The sequence below is a fragment of the Rhododendron vialii genome, chromosome 6a (assembly GCF_030253575.1).
Source record: "Rhododendron vialii isolate Sample 1 chromosome 6a, ASM3025357v1".
NCBI classification, from domain to species: domain Eukaryota; kingdom Viridiplantae; phylum Streptophyta; class Magnoliopsida; order Ericales; family Ericaceae; genus Rhododendron; species Rhododendron vialii.
Window position 1 is genome coordinate 42473399 of NC_080562.1, and position 25754 is coordinate 42499152.

The 25754-nt window shown below is 37.8% G+C and overlaps 3 protein-coding genes across 5 annotated transcripts; all 3 read right to left on the reverse strand.

Annotated features, from left to right (window-relative positions):
* Positions 1–1655: 1655 nt before the first annotated feature.
* Positions 1656–7398, reverse strand: LOC131329705 (uncharacterized). The gene is made up of 4 exons (XM_058363031.1): positions 6958–7398; positions 6394–6681; positions 3148–3796; positions 1656–2146 (listed from the first exon to the last, which is right to left on the reverse strand). The coding sequence occupies exons 1-4, from the start codon at positions 7250–7252 to the stop codon at positions 1900–1902; spliced, it is 1479 nt and encodes a 492-aa protein (XP_058219014.1). The 5' UTR covers positions 7253–7398; the 3' UTR covers positions 1656–1899.
* Positions 7399–15638: 8240 nt separating this feature from the next.
* Positions 15639–18756, reverse strand: LOC131329677 (septin and tuftelin-interacting protein 1 homolog 1). The gene is made up of 2 exons (XM_058362976.1): positions 18580–18756; positions 15639–18494 (listed from the first exon to the last, which is right to left on the reverse strand). Exon 2 carries the CDS (start codon positions 18447–18449, stop codon positions 15909–15911), a length of 2541 nt encoding a protein of 846 aa, XP_058218959.1. The 5' UTR covers positions 18450–18494; positions 18580–18756; the 3' UTR covers positions 15639–15908.
* A 2084-nt stretch (positions 18757–20840) lies between these two features.
* LOC131329729 (nucleotide-sugar uncharacterized transporter 2) lies at positions 20841–24712 on the reverse strand. Of its 3 annotated transcripts, XM_058363079.1 has the most exons (7): positions 24397–24710; positions 23208–23359; positions 22309–22517; positions 22107–22200; positions 21821–21987; positions 21521–21691; positions 20841–21380 (listed from the first exon to the last, which is right to left on the reverse strand). In XM_058363079.1, the coding sequence occupies exons 1-7, from the start codon at positions 24473–24475 to the stop codon at positions 21092–21094; spliced, it is 1161 nt and encodes a 386-aa protein (XP_058219062.1). In that variant the 5' UTR covers positions 24476–24710; the 3' UTR covers positions 20841–21091. The 3 variants fall into 3 exon arrangements, with proteins under 3 accessions (XP_058219062.1, XP_058219063.1, XP_058219064.1); XM_058363080.1 differs by lacking the exon at positions 23208–23359 and having other exon boundaries at positions 24397–24712; XM_058363081.1 differs by lacking the exon at positions 24397–24710 and having other exon boundaries at positions 23204–23342.
* Positions 24713–25754: the final 1042 nt, after the last annotated feature.

Here is a 25754-nt window from a genome sequence, read left to right on the forward strand (position 1 = left end):
GATTTTGCAGTGATTTATCAAGTTTTCCTCCACCAAATGCTTTTTGAGGAATAACGACGATTGAAATATTGATATAGTTTTAACTAACATCATTCTTTTTTTGGCAGAAGAATAAAGAGGGATTTTATTCATCTGATAGGTAATCCCTATACATCCGAGAGATATAAACTCGGGGCAAGTTGGAGGTCTACGTAGTAACGGGAATCGATCAAATCCTCGCACTTACTAATAATCCGTTCACTGAAGGCGTAACAGGATTAACTCTAAAAAGAGGGGGCTTTGGAAGCCATGGATCCCTCCTCACTCTAATGTCCCTTCCCGATCGTACCGGCCACCGCCAGCCTTGGTTTTGGTGGTCCCGAGCCCATACAATACTTGGGAGTGAGATGGGAAAGTAGAAGAAAATGAGGTGGAGGAAAGGCTAGTTAATATTTGGACCTGCTTTGTTCTAAAATAGAACCAACCATTGGAGATGGGGTTGTATAATTTGGTGCAAAAGCACTTTTTGGTGCAAAATTATACCTATAGCAATTATCCAACCACCATTGGACACACTCTTAGAGTTTAGAAGAGCTGCCCTAGCCATCGATAATTCTCTCACCCAATTTACCAATATCTTTGACTATGAAAGGTTATCCCATCACTACTAAAAGACACTACAAGAAATTCAAGACATAAGAAAGTAGGTGCATGTCGTTCTTCCTCACTACCAGAGTTTGAAATTAACATCAGAAATCTCATGTGTCCACCCCGATAAATTATAGATGCCAAAATAGTTATCAGTCTTCTCCTCGTCTGTCATTTCCGAAAGGTAATTAAGTCAAGGAAACAGAAAGTCAATCGATGGAGAGTTGTTTTTATGAACAAGAAGTAATATATGGCCAACCGAACAAGAAGTTTATAATGGAGTCGTGTATCACCTTCTCCTAATTTGACCTCTTTTTTTTCCTTGTTTATGGAAATAACACAACTTCATTATAAACTTCTTGTTCAGCCATGGCACCAAAGCTACTAAAAGGATTATAGTCGCAGCATCCGAGAGAGAGAGAGAGTAATGGTTCTTCAGTAGTCTTTGTATTGGGTGCTTTTGATAACTTGGTATCCAGCTCAATGGGGTTACTTATTTGAGATGAACACATAAGTGTCGCAAGAGTTGGTCCAATTGCGCTGTTGTTGTACTCGGGGTAAAATTTGTGAAACTAGGACTAAATATATATAGGAATGTGTATCAACCCTAAATTACAGAGAGAGAGAGAGTTGTACCAGCGATCGATCATCACTAGCATGCAGTTCAAACCGCCAAGTTCCAAAAGAATCTTACCTGCTTTCCATCAATGACGCGGGTATCTACAATAACCTTGTCAAAAACTGATATTGGATCAGCATATAGGTTGTGAATCCAAAGCCCCTTGATTCCCTGTAAGGTCTTTCGTTTTTACCGAATCTGTAATCTCCCCATACTTTCGCAAGTGTTGAAAGAAAGGAGTTGTTCAAAGAATAACAGTATCACATCAGCCAATGAACCGTACCGTACACCCTAATCACCATTAACTATCATGCTGGTATTAGGTACAGCAAGCTATTCATCATCAAATTTGTCCATTTGAAACAACCTCGAAATTTACAGGTACCAAACATGCAGTATAAATCTGTGAATACCTAAAAATTTCATATCTCATCAAATAGCAGTTTTCAGTGAATAAACTCTACATCAGGCAATAAACAACACTTAGTGTGACTACACAACATTTCATAAGGGGCCTGAAAACATAGAAAAGTTATCATCAAAGGAGAGATTGCCACATCTTAGCCAGCTCGTCAATAACAATGTCACTCATAACCAAAATTTCAAAATCTACAGCAACTTTCCACAAACTCAACAACAAACCATAGAAACTGTTAGCAATGCTGAATTAGTTCTTGCAACTTCTTCTTGCATTGATTGATGCGATATCGAGGTGTGTCAATGCAATCATCGAACTCATGCTTATAAGCCTTTTCGAGAAGTTGATCAAAATCAGGTACTTCTGGATCGCGGTAGACTTGTGTTGCAATCTCCGCCAACTCATCCGCAACAACATTTGCTTCTCGATACTGGTGAACAACCTTGTAATCCTCAAAAGTTGCTAGTGCCCCAAAAATTTGCCTATAGATAAATAACAAAAATGCTGCCATTCAGAATACAACAAATAGGAGAATACAAATGACATGTTCAATGGAAAGGATGCAATTATAACTGTTATACTAGACTACATACAGGATTAGAACGAAAACCACTAATTCAAAACTTGTAGCATATAAATACTGTAATTTATATTATCAATGAGTAAAAAGAACAGGATTAGAAAAAAAGACTATACAACACATCACAAATACAACCAAAGAATCATTACACAAATTAAATAAAAGGTTACTTCAGATTATGTCAATAAAAAATTACAAGAGGAAAAAGGACAAAACAATTCAAACAATGGAGGTGCCTTGTGATGCATCTTGGACTATGAGGAAACTACTTGGTCTCAGACAATTAGACCAACCTCTTATTAGATATCAAATTGGTAATGGTGTGCAGACCTCTTCCGTATCTGGGGAGATCTCAACTTCATAAGTTTGAAGTGTACTCTGGCTGCAACAGTTTATGGGTTATGGCAGGAGAGAAATTCTTGTATCTTTTGTGCTGTGACTAAGGGACCTGCTCAGGTAGCTTAAGGGGATTATAAATGGCATTTGGGATTTGGTTCGTTCAAGAAGGAAGATGAAAAACTCCACTCAAAACAAATACATTTGTGAGCAGCAGGGGCTATTTCAGATAGGATTCTACAATCTGTATAGATAGGGTAGGTTGTTGTTCTTGTTTCCTGCTTTGTAGTAGCTACTGTAATTTGTGTCTTGTAAGGGAGCCTATCCCTAGTTCTTTATTCTTGGTTGGAGCTTAATAAAAGATTGTGCACTTATCAAAAAAATCATTTCAAATAATAATGACAAAGATAAGGTCTAATTATCACAACGCGCAAAAAAAAAAACTTGGATCCCCATACTTGAAACCATTTCACATTATTAACAACTCCCTCAAAATCTGGAGAGCCAGGAGCTTGGGGGATAACCACATGCTGAGCCATATATACAAAAGATAAACAAAATACAAACCTGTAAAACTCAGCGTGTTTTTCCTTCGGCGCCTCGGAACTAGTGAGAACTCTTACAATCTGCTTGCTGTCGCTCTCAAAAATTATGTGACTTGCTCGAATTCTTTGACATTCAACCACCACCAAATAAAATGCTGACATCTCTGCCTCCAAACCCGACAACGCAAAGCTTAACGGGACAAAACCGAAACTCACTACCTCCCCCGAAGTATGCCTTATAACATATCCAGCACCACCTAAAGTACTACCATCGGGATATGTTTTGTGTGAGCCATCCGTGTTGGCCTTGAGGTAGTTAGCAATAGGTTTTTCCCAACAAAATGATATCACGGGGTGTTCTAATAAGGTACCGGATGTGTTGTTGACAATATATAAGGCATTTCCTGGATCCTTAATGAATGTTTCCATGTTTTTCCTAATCTTCTTTGGGACCTTTGCGTACCACACATTGAAATCCTCAAAGCTTAAAAACTTTGAGGACGAATGTTGCTTTCGCAATTTTGTAATGTCCGACACTGAGCAAGTCCTCCCAGATATCACAAGTCGATCAAATACTCCTAATCGGTCAGAATCAATGTTCTTTTCTGTCGCAGCTTCGCCAATTATTCCACTCTTCAAAATGTTTGCTACTATTGACGACGTGGCATAACCTGTTAACAAATAATTATAGGTGAAAATTTTTAAACTAGTCCAAAACAAATAATGTAACCACCATTGCCCACCACGTAGTCAATTTAAAGTTTAAACCATAATAATATAACACATCCATCTTTGTCTATCTCACCTTCTCGCACAACCACCATGCCTACGAATCTCAAAAATGCAATTTCCAACATCTCAATATACTTGAACAGTTTTACTTGTAAAAATTTTAGCTATAAATCCAATAATCATCATAACACCCTTGAAAACTAAGTTAAGTGTTACGCATAAATACTTTATATGGCCATACAACTGAAACTGCCCATAACTCAAAGTTTTGAAAACCTATTACTCCATTAGAAAATATCAAACAAGAATCATAGCGGTAGTGCCATAGCTAATAGACATTCCCTTCTAGGTATTACATTGTATGACACTTCCCAACGAGTACCAAATAAGACCGAATAAGATATACTTTATAAATGACTATGAGTGTCATTCAGTGTAAGAGGCTTATCCCATACTTTATAAATGACTATGAGTGTCAAACAGTGTAAGAAATACTTTACAAATGACTTTAGTGTCCACTTTATTTATCCCAATGGATAACTTTATATACACTTTATACCTTATGTACACATGTAAATCTTTATTCTCTAAGAACACTTATAGTATGACAAAACTTTAATTGAGCATCAATATGAGAGAGAAAACAAATATGAAATGAGCTAAGAAACCTATTCACTACATAACAATTAACTTTTTGCCAGCAATAACTAGCTCAATACTTTATGCTCAATGGTCACGAATTGTGTTTATGAACTCTAGCTTTCTCTCCCCTAATGAGGTACTTTCCCCTAATGAGGTACTTTACATCAATATTCTTTATTCAGCCTTTATCTTTATCTTAGAGAAGAAAACTGTAGCCAAAGTATATTTAGTATGGTCCCAATATAATATCGACAACTTAAGACCGTTGCTACATATTATCTAGTTCCATGCATAGCTCCCACTAATTTTTGCATTCATAGAAAATAACAACTTGAGACAAAGATTGGGATGCATGTAAACTTAAAATCCTTGGTTCTTTATAAGTACCCCATAACCTTTATTTGTAGCCTCTTAATGCTTCATAATATGGTCACTTGAATATCGACCCGTTAACCCTTGACCAATATCCATAAAGCCCAGAAAAAATGTATTTGCTCCCACTAACTTAAGAAGCATTTTTTTCAACAAGTCTATTGACATAGACAAACCAACACAGATCGCGTACACATTTTTTGTGGATCCCACTACGGGTCCCACAATTGATCATATGATTGTGAAATATTTTTTCAAGGGCCTCCGAGAAAAATCAGCTCGATCTGATACCTATAGATGCTCGATCCAATCATCTAGCTTTTCATTATACTGAAGCCGAATGAAAAGTTAGATGATTAGATCGAGTACCTATAGGTATCGGATTGAGCTACTTTTTCGCAAGGACCTTTGAAAAAATGTTACATTTAAAGAACGGCTCGATTCGTTTGTGTGGGACCCGTAGTGAGTCCCACAAAAAATTTGTGCGCGATCTGTGTTGGTTTGAACATTAAGCAAAATTCTTTTGGATGCTAGCCGAAACTTTATTGGATCTTCAAAAAAATCGTTAACTGTTAACGGCAGAGATGGAACTCCAAATACTCTTAATTTGAACATTAAGCTTAATACTATTAATGTTCAAACTTTCATCTAGTGCATGCACTTAATCATGTGGGTATGATGCTTTATCCACATAGTACAAAATCACGATCCACACATCCCAGACTAAAATACAAGAAGCAACTTTACTAAACAACATGAATGACTACAATTACCAAGAAATAACGACTTTCAATTTATTTTCGACTTTCAAATGATTATCTTACTCAACTTAAATCACAAAATAACAACTTCCTCGCCGAACTAGATTTTTATTATTATGATTTAACTTCAACTTCAATGTCAAACATACCTATTAAGCATCACTGCCTAAAATTAAACCCAACTAATTTCCCATCCTTCCCACACAAGCCTCAAGGCATAATGTGAAATGTCCAAAATATCCCTCAATGAATTGAAACCCTAGAAAATGGAAGGGCAAAATCGTAATTGTGTATCTATTAGGCAATTAAGTTTAAGTTTAGAAGAATGGATGAACTTAACTTATTTTTATTTAAGTTTCCAAAGGGAAAAAAATTTAAGTTAAGGTTAAAAGAACACAACCTTTTCTTTTCTTTTTTATCGGCAACAGAATTTTATGCATATATTCATATAGATCTAAATATGCTGAAAGCAATCTTGAGTCTGGAGCTTTATTCGCCAAATAATTATAACTGGAACTTTTTATGTTTTCCTGATGCATGGACAAAGGCAGGAGCTAACATGTCCAAAAATAAGCATACACAGTAACGAGTCGCCTCATCAAAGTTGGAACACTAATTATATGCATACACAGTAAGCATTATTGGCTAAAATCAAGTCTAACATGCATATTGTTCATGCATATGATCTTTAAATGTGCATATATCAAGTAATGATTACTGAAAAGCCTTCAATAGTTCAAGTTCAAAGAAGCAAAGTATACCCATAGTAGCGACCTTCCACTGGAACCGTTCGATCACAGGAGCGGCGGATCTGATCTGAGCCCTGAGACTGACCGGCGACCGCCAATCACCACCACTGTGACTCCACCGCCGAATGGATCTGAAAGAAGGAAAAGAACTTAAGGATCTGTACTTGATCAGAGATGGCGAGGAGTGAGAGGAAGAAACAACTGAAGCAGTAGTTCTAGAGAGAGGGGATGAGAATCCGAGCCTGGCAGCTCTGAGGAGAGTATCTCTGTTTATCTCACCATCTCGCAAAACCACCATACCTACGCATCTCAAAAATCCAATTTCCAACACCTCAATATACTTGAACAATTTTACTTGTAAAAATTTCTCTATAAATCCAATAATCATCATAACACCCAATATACAGACAGAGACAAATGCACTTGGAATATGCATACATGTCCAAAAATATATGCACACAGAGTCATAATCAAAGTTGGAACACTACTAATTATATGCGTACATATCAAGTATATAGTTCATGCATATTACTGAAAAAGCCATCAATAATTCAAGTCCAGAGAAGCAAACCGTACCCATAGTAGAGACCTTCTGCTGGAACCGTTCGATCACAGGATCGGCGGATCTGATCTGAGCCCTAAGACTGACCAGCGACCGCCAATCACCACCACCGTGACTCCACCGCCGAATGGATCGGAAAGAAGGAAAAGAACTTAAGGATCTGTACTTCATCAGAGATGGCGAGGAGTGAGAGGAGGAAACAACTGAAGTAGTAGTTCTAGAGAGAAAGGATGAGAATCCGAGCCTGGCAGCTCTGAGTAGAGTAAGTGAAGCTGATGAAGTTGTTGGACAGTAGACGATTCGCATCATTGTGGATATGGCAGATTTTATCAGTCAAGAAATAAGTAAAGCCCTAATAACAGTTCTAGGTATACGTTTCAATGAAGGCAGGCTGTGGTGGCTTTCCGATGAGGGGGGAGGTGCAAATGCGGTACGCTCACACTATCCGTGGTGGTGTTGTCTGTGTGTAAGCAATGAGAGAGAGAGAGAGAGAGAGAGAGAGCAGAACGTAGGCGCAGTGTAGTAGTACGGACAGGGTAATTTGCCCACACGTCATCGGGATCGACGGTCCAAATTAATGCTGCCACAGTTTCTAATTTTTGGTAGGAAAGTAATTTTCACACCCTCATTTTTACTATTCATATTCTCTTTTTTTGTCTTTATCTATTTAATTTTACTATCCTGCTCTTCTTCTTTTTTTTTTTTTTGTAATATACTTTTTTGCGCATTCAATGGTAATATTATGAATTCATATGAACAAAAACAAAAAAATAAATAAATTTTTAAAAAAAAGTATGAAAATCATTTTCCTTTCTAGTATCATTAATGGCGTAGTGTTGTGGGGAAAAAAAATTACGCATATTTTAGACACTTTTTGCATTATTTTATTTTTTTAATCACAGACACTTGTTGCATGTTTGTTTCGGACTTTATTGCCCGGATATAGAAGGATAAATTCAGGTTCATCTAATTTGGTATGTGTTTGCGGTCATTTTATCCGGACCATTAATTCTCCTCCATTCGGACTAATTACTAATTTTATTTTATAGTTATATGATTCAATGTGTTTTTGGTTTAAGAAAATGTAAACAAGTGTTAAAAATTATTTGTCTTCGTATATTACTCATGTTTTTATTACTTTTCTTTCTACTTATTATTATGTTTTAGAAAGGATAAATTGGTTATTTGTGTCATTTTCCTTTCATCTCTCCCTCGTATTAGTCGAAATGCACATAAGCAAAGGCGACGGCACAGCCAAGGTGGTGGGGTCGGGCGGCCCCATGGAAATTATTTTTTTTACTACTACCATATTGAAATTTTTGAGAAATTAATAGATGACCCCATGGGATATTACTGCGACGCCACACATAGGTTAATTTCAGTTTTGCGATATGCTCAGCTGTTTAATCTTAATAAAGCAAAGAGAATTTATTTTCACACTTTTCTTTTTATAATTCATATTTTTTTTCTTTATTCATTTGAATTTTCTATCTTACTTTTTATCCAATACACTTTTTTACACATTCAAAAATAATATTGTAAATTTATATAAATAAATAAAAGATAATTAAAAAAAGCAGTGTAAAAATTACTCCTATGTTTTTTTCTTAAAACAAACTGTGCCACATGATATGGTAGAATCAATTGCAGACTGAAAAGGAAGCAGCTGGCCATTAATGAGCATGCAGTTTTCCAAAATGACGTTAAATCCTCCGCTCCACCCCATCTGATTTGGCTGCAGAGGAGAGAGGATGTCTGCTACTGCTATGCCAAACAAAAGACCACATGAAAAAGGAATTTGACTGTGGGTCCCAGAAATCAACCAGTTCTTTTGGTTTGTCCGCCTTGTCACTTCCATTTGAATTTCGTTGATCCCCCTAAGATTTTTGACAAAAGTAGGAATCTCCCTTGAGGTTTTTGAAATATCATAGTTGACCTTCCTTATTTACCTGACATTGTATAGATTTTCCCTTCGGTTAGTTAATTCCACAAACAGTGTTAAATATAGTGGTCAAATGACCAAAACACCCTCAATTCATTACCCATTCTTATCTTCACAGTTCACACCCAAATCAAAATCTATTTCCTCGGTAATTTTCAAACCCTAATTTCTCACCGTCCACCACACCACCCCATCTAAACCTCCATGGCAGTGCATGAGAATCTCCATCCCCACCTTGAACCAGATTCCCAACCCACATCGACACCCCTCTCTTGCTCTCCAATAGACATTTTACGTCGATATATGTATATATGCACACAAACAACATTGAATATGGATATCCAGTTTTGAGACAACATCGATCTATTTAGTATCGACGAACGATGATGGGTAGATCCTTTTGGGATGCCTATTTGATCGGCTTGATTTTTTCATCTTCTGTCAATACTTTCGTGGTGGGTTTTCTTAATGTTTGATTCTCAATTTTTTTTTTCAAATAACGATAAAAAATCAACGGATTGTTCCGAATAGAAAAATCCCCAGCATATGGGTCGCCTCAGGGTTATTGAGTTTTTTTGCTTGGCAATTTCGATGGTAGTTTTATTGATGTTTGCGCAATTGGTTGATAATCGGTTGATTGAGAATCAAGACTGCAGTTCATCAATCTAAGTAATGGGTTTTATTTGTTTTCCTTTGAGCATTTCAGAACCTCAGCGTTTGTACATACATTTCTAAGGGTGTATTAAAATAAAGAAAGTCAGATTGGTACTGAATTTGATTTTGGTTGGCTTCTGTTGAAATAAATTTTTCTTTGTAGTCTAATATCACTTCCTTGGGGAGAGAGAGAGAGAGTCCACTCTCAAATTTCCCTTTGATTTGGTTTTCACATTTGGATTGAATGACTTTTAAAAAAACAGGATTTCAATTTTTGGTAGTTTACTTTAAGTGGGAGATGGGTTTCGATATAATACATAATAAATAGGTCTTAATCTATGTATGTACATATTTGTAGAAGTATAGTTGTAGCCAAGACCATGAGAAAAGTGAAGAGAGAGAGGAGAAAAGTAGAGACGAAGAGGGAGGGATATTTTCGACATTTCAATATTTAGATACTACGTATCTGAAATGAGTTTGGCTCAGTTAAGTTTTGGACGGCAAGATGTTGGAAGGGAGTTTTTAGATATTGTCAAGTAAAATAGGGGTGGGGAGGTTTTTATTTTTGTCAGAAACATTAGGGGAGGTCAGTGAAGTTTACTATCATTGCATTTGGGATTGTGTGCTGCCGCCGTATGAACAACATTCATCCTCAAAAGAAACAGACTCTTACCAACTTTTTTAGCTTCGGGAGTTGTTTGGCCAAATACTAATAAATAATTCCGGTGTACTTTTTTCCTTTTATTATTATTATTTCATATTTATTAGTTTGCGTCAATTTTTTTAAAAATTATTGCTTTGTCATGGAATCTAAAAAGCAAAATATTACGATCGAAATTCAAATTTTTTTAATGAAAAGAAGAATGTACAAAATTGGTTTATTGGCTTATTTTTTTCTTTATTCAAAAAAATTATCTTATTGGCGTATTGTTCATACTCCTACTAAACTAAACTATTTTGTCAAAAGTTAGGTTATTTTTACTAAATTAAAATGTTCAAAACATTTTCTTCCACTAACTCAACACATTTTTTAAAACTTGTAGTTTAGTAAAAACAACTTAACATCAAAATAGTTACTAAAAGTTGTCTAGCTTACCGAAAATGCTCTCTTAATGCTCTATTTAAAATTTAATAATGATACATGCACAACTTTAAATCTTAAATTCAAACTGTTAATCAAATTTTTCTTAGAGACAGACTCAGTTGTTGGAATTGGGGGACTAAGGAAACTCGTTATTCAAAACTTTCCCAGTAAATTAGAGTCAAACCTTGTGACCAGGACCGGCTCTGAGATTCTTGGGCCCTAAGTCGAACTTGTAAAACAGGGCCCTATGTTTTCTTTTTTTAAAAAAAAAACCTCAAAAGGAAAACAAAATCATAAGAATGAAAAAGGTAGCAAGCTGCTTGGGCTGAGAATCGAACCGTGCTTCTGTTGCGTAGCAGAACTTAGACTTACCACTTTGCCAACTACGTCCTTTGGTAGCTAGAAGCACTAATTAAATATATATTACATACATAGGTATACCTATTTGGGGCCCTAATTTTTGACCAAATTTCGGAGGCTTAAGTCCGCCGCCTTGTCCGCCTTAGCTCAGGGCCGGCCCTGCTTGTGACACAAGCACGAAAAGTATACAAATCGGACTAACGTAACTCGTTCAAGATAAGAATAACTGCTTGATTTTAATCAAGTCGACTCGTTAATCCAAAATACGTACAATACATTAATGTGACAATATCAACCCATAACCTGTATTTGTGTTTTTAAAAGATTGGTTTAGATTCTCTTGAATTTCTCAATCAGTATTGAACTTCCAAAATTATGTTCGTTACTTGTACTATAAGAATACATTAATGTAATTTTTCAATACCTAGTTGTTTCTTCCGGCATCAGGCTCCTTCGAGGCTCGCCACAAAGAACGAGGAACAATTCCTTCGGTCTTCCTTAATTTCTTATCCATCTTATGTAATGTTTCCGGTAGCAATTTGCGGAAAAAAAACGTAAACATTTTTAGCATGTCATTCACACGCAAATCAACAAGTTTTTGACATTTTATCATCGGTCTTGCTATTGTCAGTCCACTGGGCTGACGATAAACACACTAAAAGACAAGAAAAACATGTATTTCTGTGTATTTTTTACATCTTTTAATACACATGCACACACCTACTATCGTCAGCCCATTGGGCTGATTTTAGAAAATTTCTTTTATCATTAGTGAAAATACCTAACAACTTGATTGCAACAAATTCTTATCAAAATTTATTCACCGCTGGAAAATGCCCCATCATTATTTGCATTGACTACCGCCTCAATCCACCTCCACCATCAATGATCAACTTTTCTACCATCAATTGAATAAAGATGATAAAATTTATTTGGATACGGGCTGTTTTATTGGAAAATTGTTGTATGTAGTGGATTAGGTGATAATTTACCTCAGAATTTGTTGAGTTTTGTGCGGATACTCTAAGGCCCCATCCCGGTACGATTCATATTTTTTATTACTTATTTTTTGTTTTACAAGATAGATTATTCTTTCATAATGTATCACTTTAATTCAAAAAAATAAATACTTATTTTTATTTCAATTAGTAGGACACACCTTGTCTGTCCCCTTTCTTATGTATGTAGCTAAAGAAATTTTAGAATTCAAATGAGTATTCGGTCCCCTCCTGATGAATTAAGTCTAAAACTTTACACCAACCAAGAAGTGAACATAAAGTACCTAATACTATTGTGGTCAGCCATTTTTTTTTTCCCACGGTGAGGGTTGTTCAGGTCAGTTTACGTGCACCTCGAGTTCTCAAGTACTCCCTTCCTTAGCCTGGTCAGAGACAGGCCATCCACACCGAAAATAGGGAATTTGCAAAAAAAAAAAATTTTACGGCATGACCTTAAGAATCAAATACCGATCAATTGTGCAGAGATCAAACTTATCAATCAACTGAACTAACTCTTGAAGCTATTGTATTGTGGTCAACCACTAGGTTCAAAGCAGAGAAGGACCTAATGTTGACAGTGGGAGTCGCGGCCACCACTTTTATTTTAGATGTACCAAGTCAAAGTCAAAATTATGATGCTAAAGCTTGTTCGGCCCGTTCCCACATTTTCCGGCCCCCTGTTCTCAAATAGCTTGCCCCCTGCACAAAATCGATTTCGTTCCTGGTGCAAAGTATTCGTACGGCTTTGTTCGTTTGCCATTTTAGTTTTATTTTTCAATTATTACTCTACTTCTTTTTTCAATCATTATCTTATTTTTTCAATTATTACTTTTACATCTCTCTGTCTCTCTCCAATCATTACCCCTATCTTCAATCATTACTCTATTTCTCTCTCCACCCACTATCAAAACTAAACTAAACTAAACTCTCAACCAAACACAACCGTTTATTTGGTCTAGTCTCGTTTCGCTAAGTTTTTTATTTTTTAACTACTTATTTTTTATTTTACTACAGGTTATTCTTTCATAATGTATCGATTTTAATTCAAAAAATAATTTATTTGAAAATATGTATTTATTTTAGTTAGCGGAACAGATTAGACCTCCTTTTTCTGTTGTATTCGGTTAATTTATTTAACTGTTCACTTTTAAAAATTAGTGATGGTGTTTACAAACAATTGTACATGAAATTACTTGTTTTGTCTTTTTCAGCTTATTTAACTTATTAATTGATTATTTTTTTAAAAGTTCCAGTTTGTTACTCTGCTTATTTGAAGCTATTTAATAACTAGAGCTGCTACCCACAAATATTTGTGCACAGATCATGGTATGGGGTTTACTACCAAACAGAGCCTTTACACCCCGTTTGTTTGGCGACTAAGCAACCCGGATAAGGGTGGGCTTTGGATTGCTTATCCATCCCGGAGGGGGTAAGTGAAACCCACCCAGAGGTGTCTCAGTCTTATTTGGATTCGTCAAATTACTCGGGTGCCCCTGGCCCTTGTACTCCCTTTCTGCTCATGACTGAAATTTTGCTTGGGAAGCCAGGTGCTTCCATTTGATAACTTTGGTTTTTGGTTTTATGGAAATTTGCTTTATTATTTGTTCTCATATAAGCGTCTCTTGATATGGAAAGTTTGAACCAAGTTTAAGCCTCGTCAAACAATACTTTACTTAAACGATCCATGTTACTAATATGTTTCTTGTAAATGGAAACAATTAACAAAAATCAGATAGGGTTAAGTTTCAACTTTCTTTATTTTTTCCTCTTGTGTTTTGGCAGCAATCAATGTTCAAATTGCCCCTGTTGACTCTCTGTGGCATTTCCACTAGTTTAGGTTTCAAATCTCTTCTTTTCCCATAATTTTAACTTGTTTCCATATAAAATGATAATGCAACCAAACAAAGGTTACAATTTTTCCGATTGGGATTATAGTTCTTTGAAACAAATACTTTCGATATGTTTTCTATGACATGTCGGTTAGTTTTTTTTTTGGATTGGGATTGTAATTATTTGAATAATGGGACTTCAATGTACAATAAAATTGGCTAGTTATCGTATTTGGCAAAAAAAATGTGTGACCACATAATATTTTAGCTAAATAATCCCCAACGCGTTAAATAAGGCAAATATCTCTGCAATTTTTTCCATCCCTCTGTGTAAAGGGAATGTTGATCTTGGGCTGTACCCAGTTTGAAACCAAGTGGATTTATTTACTTCATTGCTTACAATAACTACTAATTAATAAATGTTCATGTTTTTTTGCCAATATTGTATTATATATCAGGAGGGGATTAGTGGAGAATTAGTAAGTTAACCAAAGGGGTTTGACGTCTCTATAGACTCAACCCCCAAACTAAATAAAGTTGGAAGTCAAGGGATACAACCAGATGGGCTAATAGCCACATCTAAACAAAGTTGTTCATGTTTAGAGAATCCTTGTTTGAAGTTGATACGAGATTTCAGTCAATATTTAGAGTACTAAATTCATAACATACTCGAACATAATTTCCTTCTAATGTCTTGCTCTGCCTATGCAATTACTGTAACGAGACTTGGATGTATACTCCAGAGTCAATATTCCTGCATGCGAACACCTAAGGTATCCCCCAAGCAAATGGGGATACCGTACCCTGATCGAACGGTTGAGATCATGCCATGGATGCAAGTTTGACAAAAAATAGGGTAACAAAACCACTAAATGGCATACCAAATTATAACAAAAATGGAGTATCAATTTAATGTACATAACGTGAGTATCAATAGCATAAGAATAAGAATTATACCAGCCATCGATCATCAGTCATCACTGGCATGCAGTTCAAACCGCCAACTTCCAAAAGAATGTTACCTGCTTGGGTATCTACAATAACCTTGTCAAAAACTGATGGATCAGCATATAGTTGATGAAACCAAAACCCCTTTGATTCCCTGTACGTCGGTCTTTCATTTTCACCGAATCTGTAATCTCCCCATACTTCCCAAAGTGTTGAATGAAAGGAGTTGTTTACAAAGAATAACAGTATCACATCAGCCAATGAACAGTCCTGCACACCCTAATCACCATTAACTATCATACTGATATAAGGTAAGCTATTCATCATCAAATTTGTCTATTTGAAACAACCTAGAGATTTACAGGTACCAAACATGCAGTATGAATCTGTGAATACCTAAAAATTTACAGGTACCATATCTCATCAAATAGCAGCTTTCACTGAATAAACTCCACATCAGCCAATAAACAATACAGAATGCCTAAATTAAGATTAATTAAGATGCTGATAACAAGGATGCTGTTAGTCATCAAGTTGGCCAAATGGAACCAATGAAAAATTTACGTATACCAAATGAGATTTATGAACAAGTGAACACCCAAGCATGCAATGTCATAAGACAATCAAGACTTAGATATCTACCCACGAAACTAAGAAAAAAGCCCTTATAATATGCTAGCATTTTGAATGATAATCAAGAAACTACAAGATTTTGCATCCCCAAATGAGGATCCTAGAGTTACCGTGAGAGGCCCAATAGAGAAACCAATAACAAAACAACAAACCAACACTCACAAAGTCACAAGTCATAACAACAACTAACCCATACACTCCCCACAGAAAAAGAATGGCACAGAATCCAATAATTTGATCACAATCAGACTGCTAAAGCACTAAAATGAACCTGTCCATTGAAGAAGCAAGGAGAGTCTACAAATCAAACAAATCACAAAACTGCCTTCCACCTCACACGTATTAGACATACCGAAAAATCTAATATCATATTGCATGCATAGAAATATCCTAGAGTTATAATTACCCCTTTAAATACCTAAAAAAAACTGCCAAGAAGGAAACAAACAAAAAAAAAAAAACTCGCCTCCTATTCAAATCAAGAAAAACTAAACTAATTCAGAAATTCAGCATCACTTCAACCAGAGCTTTGCATCTCCAGCAGCTGTTCAAGGGAAACCAAAGACCACTTTTCTTCCATTTGTGCAAATACCTTTTGATTTAGAGAGTCAATTATAATGCTTATTTTACCAAAGCCATATATCTGATGACCATCTTGCATTCTCCCAGGTTTAGGCTTAAATAGAAACCCATTCTGCTGTGCATAATCTTCGATAACTTCTTTCAAGGTCATCTGGGTTGCACCATCCAGGCTCCCAGAAGCTCGAGCATGTGCTGCTACTTTCTTCTGAGCCTCAAACTTTCTTTGCTCAAGCACTCTGAGATAGCTAATGTTTTCCCTCAAACCAGGTTGGACTACTTCCGTGCCTTCAACTGCCTGGTTCATCATGTCAAGACCCAAGTTAAGTCGATACCTAACATGTTCATTCGCCAGAAGTTCTGGTGGGAGCAGCTCCTTCCAACCCAAATACCATTTGGTCACTTCTTCAAAGTTTGGGTTTGAGCACAACCAATGATACAAAACTTGTTGCCACTTGTCAAAGAACACATCCATTAAGTGGATCATATGATGAATGGGAATAGAAGTAGCCCAAGTCTGGATCCAGTAGAACTGGTCAAGCTTCTGGTTTGCTGGGTTCACTTGGAACTCATGCATGACAGCCAACAATTTCGGCAGAATAAATCGAACCATTAGTTGTTCCCAACTAGCTGGATCAAACACAGTCTTCCAAGGCGACAATATATAGTATGCAGACATATCACTAGGGTGCCAAGCATGAAGAACACCTTCCAACCTATTGCGTACAGTATGATAGAAGATCTCCAGTTTTTGTCCCAATAACGGTAGCCATGGATGCACCCACGCGTGGATTGGAATAGTTTCCCGACGTGGGTCCCAGGAATCCACAGCAGCTGATAGTTTAGGCATAACAATGTTATCCAATATAGTTTGAAGAACTGAAGAAGGCAGCAGCTTTTCCCAAGACTCCAAAAACCGGAGCATTGGTTCAGGATCTCTCACCTGCCAAGTGTTGGTGCCAGATATCCTCACAGCAGGGAAGACAACTTCCATAAACAACTGAGTATAAGGTGACGCTGCATCAGAAAAATCAAAGCAATCATCCTCTCCTTGCAACAGATTCTTCCACAAGGATATCACATTCAACCCATGTGATGGATTTTGAAGCGGATCCCATCCTTGAAACACTCTAATGAACAGAGGAAGGGCAAATGAGCATGCAATGCAAGACAAGTTACAGAGTTTATAATCATCAGCATACCGCCTCTGCATTTCCCTAAATGACTTTGCGAGGGAGTCAAGAGTCAAAGTTCCAAGCAAGTTCTCCTCCCCAATTTGGTCCAATGAGCTAACTATTTCCAGCATATTGTCCAGCTGTTTCTTCTGGTGAGTTGTCTCATACTGAAGCTTCTCCTTCTCCTTCTGCAAAGTGACCAACGTCTCCCTCTCATTCCTCAAATCCTGATCAATTTTCTGTATGTCCAGCTCAGCTAAATCAACAACCAATCTCAAATTGTGCTGCAGCTCCGGCATAGGAATGTTGTTTTCCCTCGCTTTCTCCTCCGCATTCAAGTTCTCCAAGTTTGTCAAGACTCGAACCTGTGGCCCTCTCATGTCAAAAACTTTTTGAACAACCTCCAGCCCCTGCTCTTGCTTCCTGGCCAACAACTCCTCGGCGGTAACGTAATCCTTCTTCTTATGCTTCTTTGGCTGAGCTTGCTTCGACCACAGCTTCTCATAGGTACGACTTGCAGGCTGAGATACTCCAAGCAAAGATTTCTCCTTCTCTGGTAATTGCAACGCCGGCAAACTTGACTCTTTAAAATTATCGTAACCCATTCCCATTGATTTGGGCCGCAGCTTCGCCTCGATGGGAGCGACAATCCCCTGCTCGTTTTTCCCAAGCCCACCTCCTTTGTATCCCATCTTCTCAAGCAACTTCATCCCAATGCCTTTCGTGTGCTTTTCAAACGCACCTACATCTCCAGAATCCGTTTCCCGCCTCACAGATTGTGAGGAGTTGGCTAATTTTGACTTCTCTCTTTCCCTCTCGCGCCGCTGCTGCGCGCCTTCCTTGATCCTCCTGCCAAAAGCAGTGGGCAGGAAGTCTTTGTCGCTGTCATCAAAATGAATGTCAGCATTGTCGTCTGTTTCGCTCTTCTTTAAAGAAGAAGAGGAGCCCGAATGAAACCCTAGGCCGCCGGAAGAAGTTCCAAGGCCATTTTGATTTTCCACTGTATCCTCTTCCTTGGAATGGCGATCGATCTCTTGGTTAGGCATGACAGTGCCAGTAGAGACGAAATTGACGGGCTTGGTAAGGTCAGACTTCTTTGAGAGATGTTTCTTACGCTTCCTGGCAGATGAAGAATCATCCTCGGAATCATCACTGTCATCAGCGAAGACGCCAAAAAGGGCGTCGTCTTTGGTCTGGCGAGGCTTGTCCTTCCGCTTACGGTAGTAGAACTCCCCACCGATCCACTGACCGTCTTCGAAATCGTTCTCCATCCCAAACCGCTCTGACTCCTCATGATCCCCCATGTTTTTTCCCCTCCTCTTCCTCCTCCCTTTACCACCAGTTCTATTCTATACCAGCGCAAGCGCAAACAACAATTAAAGCGAAACGACAGAAAACCCTAGAAATTCGTAAACAACTACTCCGACGACGCACCTGATTTCGTGGAAGCAACGAACCTCACACAAGGCTGCGTGCGGCAGAACAAACTACCAGAGGCGGAGGCGGCGGCGGCCTCAGGGAGCGTCGATCTTCCTGAAATTCGAACAACAATATAGGGTTTGTGATTGATGAGGAAAGGTGTACATCGGTTTGTGATTGATAAAGGGCAAAGGTGTGGAAAGAAATCGCGCTTCTTGGTAGTAATACGTTTTTATTAAGGCCTTTGAAAACAGAGATATATGGATGGGGTTTGTACATAGATGAGATTGGGTTTTGGACCGGTAAGGGAAACGACAAGGGATTGATAATGAGTATATTTGTGGGAATTGATATTCACGCTCTAAGATTTACTGCAGGCGCTCTACCTTTTTGTTCTTATACTGTGATGTTGTTGCTGGCAACATCACAGTGTAAAAACAAAAAGGTGAAGCGCCTGTAGTAAATCTTGGAGCGCGAAAATCAGTTTCCATATTTGTTTGAAATGAGATTAGATGATGGGATTTGATTGATAGAAGAAATTGGTAATGAAAAAGGATCGGTGATGAGAAGGTGTTGGGATTAGACTACGAATACAAGTCCCAAATTAATACTCTTATGAACCAAATTGTTCATCCCGTGAGACTACCAATCCGGACCAATTTTGGAAGAGAAAAAGTTCTTTCCGGATCAACCGGACAAGGGGGCTGTCTGGACAGCCCCCATGTGGGCCCCCTTCGAGCATTTTTTTGAAAAATCCGAACCGTGCATCTTATAGGGCCCGCAAAATAATGTATCTATGTAAAAATCAGCTTGTCCGAACATCGATAGGTATGTCAAAAGTTGAGTTTATACACAAAAATGGACAACCGTGATCTGTCAATTGTTTTTAAAGTTAAATTGTTCGCGGTCGTCATTTTTCTGTGTAAAAACTCAACTTCTGACATACCTATCGGTGTCCGGACAAGTTGATTTTTCGTGTAGGTAAATTATTTTGCGGACACTACAAGATGCATAGTTCGGATTTTTCAAAAAAAAGCGCAAAAGGGGCCCACACGGGGGCTGTCCGGATAGCTCCCTTGTCTGGTTGATCCGGATAGAACTTATTCTCATTTTGAAAACCAAACAAAGTATTACAATATCATCACCCAATCTAACCTTCAATCCGTTTATCAAACGGGGCCTAAGACCACTACGTGGTTTTACAAGCAAAACTCAGATCTGGTGTCGGTTATTCCTATTTATTTGTAACACCTATCGTGAATGGTGTGGAGCCTACATCATGTGAGTAGTGGCGGACCTATGTTAGGGCGTGCGGTCTTTCGACCCTGGTCCTCCTATCTCCCATTCTTGTTTTTCAATTTTTTTCATTAAAAAAAAAAAAAAAAAAACCGTGATAGTTGAAGTAGCCTAAAGAAAAAAAATATAATTATTGACATACTTTCCCTACATTAGGCTAGAATCATTTTAATGTATTGGAAAACAAAAACTTTATGACCTCCCTATTTCTCTCATTTTTCGATCAAATTTTGATGATCCGAGCCGCTCAATGTGTACAGAACGTGATTTTAAGGATACCCTTCAGAAATCGGCAAAAAAGATGACCGGGAAGGGCTTCATCCGATCAATTTTTGTTTAAACCATTCGATAAAAAAACAAACAAAAACTGCTCTGATGAAGCCCTTTCCGGTTATTTTTTTTGCTAATTTCTCGCGGGTATCCTTAAAATCACGTTCTGAACACATTGAGCGGTTCGGATCATCGAAATTCGATCAGAAAAGGGAGGTACGCATTTTATGAAGTTAAGGTGGTCCTTATAGGATGTGGACTAATGATAAGTTTATGTCTCGACAAAAAATATGTCTACAAAACCGGCCCCCCGGAGTAAAAATCCTAGCTCTACCACTACATGTGAGAGGACGTTATAAATAACCGTTGCATTGAAAATGTGTGCATGCAAAAAAATACTGACCACGTGTGCATATGTGCATACATCATGCATGCGTAGGCACTTTCTTTGGCCCAAAAAGATTGTCCAGTCCAGGAGACCAAAAAAAGAAATGCATTTTCGTGTAAAAATAATTCAAACTTCCTAGTATCTTGCAATAATTTTCTTTGATCCTTTTCTTTCAGTAATCAAAGTACTTGGGGTACACCTGAACCTGATTAGTTGTGTTCAGTAGATATAAACTGCAGTAAAAATGAATAATCACTCTTGCAAGGTAGGAGTACCATTCTCAGCATTGAGATCACTAGCACTTTTTGCTGATCAAAATGTAATTAAGATACAAAACTTTATTTTTTTTGGGTAAGTAATTAAGATACAAAAATTATCAATAATATTGGTATGAAACAAATGTTTCTGTACATGCTTCCACTCAAAACCCAGTGGTAGAAGTAGAACAAGAATTAATTCTAGTGAATCTCCCTCTCATATTCAAGGTGATTCAAATGGCGAATGAGATTGAATCTCTTTCATTCATATGCAAGGTGAAGAATGAACCAACAAAGTGCCAAAAGCCTCCTCATTTCACACAGCATTAGAATCATCTTTCACATTTGTTTCCTCTGTTGTATCCTCAGTGCTTTTGGGTTTTAAAGCAGATGAATTCTGCTTTGGAGTCTGGTTAGAGGAAGAAGAAGACTCTTGTGACTCTTTCAAGTTCAGCGAAGTGTAAACAGACATCCCTAAAAGAGCTGTGACAGCACCACAAATGCTCACAAACCCCGGGTCCGAATCGAATAGCACGTAGCCCCCTAGAAGAATGACACAAGTTTTGAATTGCCCCAACACCACATGAGAAGTAGCAGAGGTTGCCCTGCACGAGTACATGCAAAACTCATTAGTAATAATCAGATAAGAAGGAAAACAAACACCTTTTTTCGGGTTTTATGACTTTGATCTAATGGTGAGCTGAAAATTTGGAAGTTAATGTAGGAATTAGTGTTGGAAACTTACCCAAGTGCTAAAGCTCCAGACCATTGCAAGAGAAAACCAAGAAGTGCTGATATTAGAACAGCAGACGAGTTACCGAGATTCCACACAAAGGAAAATCCCCCCGGGGGGTCCAGCCATGGCATTAGAGCTACTAAGAAAAAGATTGTCACAGGGGTAGTTTTCCACATCAACCTATACTCAGAGAGAGAGAGAAGATGGTTCTTCGTTAATCTTTTTGTAGTTGGTGCTTTTGATAACTCAGCAGGTGGCCCAAAGGACCGACTTATTTGAGAAATGCAGAGACGTGAATATATTACTTACGCAAGAGCTGTCCAATTGCCTTGTTGTTGGAGATTAGACCAGAGGATTTTGTTTATGGAACTTGGGATTATCCATGCGACTGCAACGCAGGCACCAAAGAGATTGAATTCTAAATCTGTCACCGTTGCCACTGCCACACCTACAGAGACCACAGCTAGAGCCAGAATCTGCAACAGCATTGTATAAAATTCTCCTTCATTGATAAACACTAGAAGGAAAAGATCTACATGCCATAAAAAGCCTTATGAGATCTTATAACACGATAAAATCGTCATTGAACACTCACCTTATTGAACGTAACGGTTTTCCTAAAGAGTACGAACTCTGCGAGAACAATGGTTGGAGTCACTGCAATTTTTGCCATTTGGTAGAACCCAACACTGCAAATGAGCTTAATTGTGAGGAAACTGGAGCCAAGACCAGATTGGAACTCAAAAGATAAAAAAAAACTGAAACAAAAGCTGTCAATTTGATAGTGGAATTCGAACCTGTTATGCTTTAGACTGGTATTGGCAAGGCCAGAGGCAAAGGCCATGACAACACCCAAAGAGAAAAGAGAAGAAAAAGGTGTGGTTTTTGAAGGAGGAGAGGCTGGAAGCAATGAGAATGCCTTGAAAATGGCAAGCAGGACCCAAGCTGAGGAGTAGTGGATCAATGTGAGATAGATTGGGAAGTTAAATCCAACTTTACCCATAACCTGAAAAAACAGAAGTACAAATATATGGAACTGGTTTTAGATTGATTCACCAAATCTTTAATGGAGATACCTAAAGTCTAATGCATTGACTACAAAAACATGCACAAAATCCAACAGAGATAAGAGAGTAAAAAGCCTCAAGTCTAGTGCATCAACTACGGAAACATACACGAAACCCAACAGATTCTAATGCATTGACTTCAAAAGCATACAGAAAACCCAACAGCGATAAGAGAGGAATGCGCAAAGTTTTGAAAGCATGATTACTATGCACGATGCTCTTGTGTTTTACGTGCCTCTTGGCCGCGAAGAATTACTCATGGACACAAATAACTACTCTTGGCCGTAACGAATTACTATTGGCCACAAAGTTTTGAAAGCGTGATTACTAGCACGATGCTCTTGTGTTTTACATGTCTCTTGGCCGCGCAAAATCACTCTTGGCCGCTTATAATTACTATTGACCGCTATTAATTGCTCTTGGCCGCAACTTTTGTAATGTGTGATTACAAAAGTTGCGGCCAAGAGCAATTAATAGCGTCCAAGAGTAATTATGTGCGGCCAAGAGTAATGATTGGCGGCCAAGACATATGTAAAACACAAGAGCAAAGCCTCTAGTCTAATGCATTGACTAAAGAAATATATTACAAATTCCAACATAGATAACAGAGGAAAAGAAGGATTACAGACTAATTTGTTTGCCATAATAATGCCAACAGCAACAAGAAAATTGAAGGTCATTGCCACAACAGGACCACAAAGGCGCTGTTGTTGACGCTTAGCGCCTTCTGAAGTTCGAAGCTCACTATACAGAACACCTCGGAGTTCTTCCAATGCTCTACCTGATATCAATAATTGATCACTTGTGAAAATCCACGCTGAATTAGACATGCAAACAAGAAGAGCTTAATAATCAAATTTGACAAACTTTCCAATGAAGAACAAGATGTAGATGATTTGTGTATCTCTATCTTCAAACTGAACTATTCACTATGCATTCTGAAGACATAAAATTCAATGAGCGATCAAATGAGAAGCAAAGAAACTGAAATAAAAAAACTGATACTGCACAAAATTGGATCATGAATGTGAATCAGAAAGATAGAATCTGACTAAAAAGGTACCAAATTGACCCAAAGAAAGAAAAGGCACTGATGTTGAGCATTAAAGATGCACAACAAGGCCCTCAAAAAACTGAAAAAAGATGCATAACTACGAACTAACAAACACTTGTTCACACCGGCAAGCAACTCAACTAATGGAAACAAACCGAGTACAAGTTTGATATCTTTAGACTTTAACAGCCTAGCCAATATGTAAATATGCTTATAACCAACCGATCATGAGCGACTTGATTTGTATATACAGGGAAGGATTATTGAGCCGTGTGTTCGGTTGTTCTAGCTTGGTTTCAAAACTTAACAAGGTTTCGGTTATATAATTGTCATCTTGAATGAGCTTTTAATAAGCCAAACACGAGTCGACCTCAAATAGCTTGATTTATTTTTGCAGTGATACAAGCCCATTGAGATGAGCAGATATTCGAATTATCAAATGGATATAGACAACACCTACGTTAATAACCCACAGAGCTAGAACTGTTTATAAATATTAAATGTCAGAACTCAGATAATCCAACTCGAATTCCTGGTATGCCGACGAAATTGCCAAAAACATCTCAATCGGGCAGAGTATAGCAGACCCATGAACAACAATATATCAGGAACACCAAATGCAGAATTGCCCAAGGCATTCATTTGCATGCATACAAATGTATAAAGCTGGAGATGAATGTACACATGTATATACACAAATAGGTATATGATCCAGAGAGAGAGAGAGAGAGAGAGAGAGAGAGAGAGAGAGAGAGAGAGGAAACCTGCGTCGCCTGCATCACTATCTTTTCGTTTGATGAATCTCCTGACATCTTTTCCCCTCAGAAAACTGAGCAATCCCATTTCCACCCTCTAATTCTTTCAAGAAGATATCAATCTAAAATACCCACATTCCATAAGAAATTGCTAGGGATTATTTTCAGGAAAAGAAAATAATGGTGACATTTGGGAAAGAGAAGGGGGACACGGAAGGAGGGTAGATGTTGGTACAATGTTACAACAGTTTGGTGGGGAAGAGTTCTGTTACCAATAGAGTTTGAAATGAAATGAATAAAACTAAGCATCGGATGATCATCTTGCAACTCAAGGAATGCTTTCTATCAGTTTAACGCAATCGTGAGATGACACGTGGTGCCAGATTTTCCCAGTTTGTTACAAGTCTGAGGCTTAAGAAATTTTTGGTGCGGGGCGGATACCACATACACTGTACCCCGTCAGCAATTCCAGCCGTTCAAAAGTGGTTTGGACAGTCCGAATTTTAGAGGGAGAGAAAGAGGGGAGAGAGTGGTCGGGGAGGGGAGAGAGAGTGGTCGGATCTGGGCCGCCCAAAATACCTTTGAACAGCTGGGATGAGTGCTGGGGTACTGCCATGGGGTACATGCTTGGCACCCAAAAATTTCTTCCCTTTGTTTGGTTGTCTGCTAGATGAATTGTTCTTTTTCTTTTGTACCGAAGAGACCAACACAATTTGCATTTTTTGGCATTCAACTTTGGACACAATTGTGTCCGGAGCTGATTGATGCATGTGGACCTATGTGCATCGAACAGGTCCGGATGCAATTGTGTTAGAAATTGTGATCTACAACTGTGTTCGTAGTATTGCTCTTCCTAAAAGTGTAGATGAGAAAATGGTCTAAAACAATTTAAAAAAGGAGCGAATCTTTTTAGCTTTTCCCGTCACATATTAAAAAAAAAAAAAACCCAAAGAGAGATCTAAAAAAGCTTTTAAGCAAAATTTTAAAATAAATAAAAACTAAAAAGCTATGGAGTAACTTTTTTGAGACATGTCAAACGAAGTCTAAGATCATGTTCGGTTTGGATTTTGAAAGAGGTTTTTATGAGTAATGAGTGAAGAGAGATAGAAAAAATTTATTGGGAATTATGCGCAGAAATTTTGAGTTCCCCGAATGAACAAGAAGCATTCCTTGAATACGACATTGTCCCGTTGAAATGGCAGTGAGGACGATCTTATGAAATATCTATAAACCCTTATTTAGGGATAATTTTAAAATAGCACCTGACATTTTACACAAATCACGTATAGGTAGTTGACCTTTTAATATTATCAAAAAAACACCTGACCTATTTAAAAACTCATTAATTTTTCACCCGCCGTTAACTT

Coding starts and splice junctions, on each gene's coding strand:
- LOC131329677 (XM_058362976.1), bottom strand. CDS start 18,449: ATGGGGGATCATGAGGAGTCAGAGCGGTTTGGGATGGAGAACGATTTC.
- LOC131329729 (XM_058363079.1), bottom strand. CDS start 24,475: ATGGGATTGCTCAGTTTTCTGAGGGGAAAAGATGTCAGGAGATTCATC. Junction 22,518..23,207: donor TTATTATGGCAAACAAATTA/GTCTGTAATCCT, acceptor CTGTTTTTTCAG/GTTATGGGTAAAGTTGGATT. Junction 21,988..22,106: donor AAACCGTTACGTTCAATAAG/GTGAGTGTTCAA, acceptor ATGCTGTTGCAG/ATTCTGGCTCTAGCTGTGGT.
- LOC131329705 (XM_058363031.1), bottom strand. CDS start 7,252: ATGATGCGAATCGTCTACTGTCCAACAACTTCATCAGCTTCACTTACT. Junction 6,682..6,957: donor GCAGAAGGTCTCTACTATGG/GTACGGTTTGCT, acceptor TGAGATGCGTAG/GTATGGTGGTTTTGCGAGAT. Junction 2,147..3,147: donor AAACACGCTGAGTTTTACAG/GTTTGTATTTTG, acceptor ATTTATCTATAG/GCAAATTTTTGGGGCACTAG.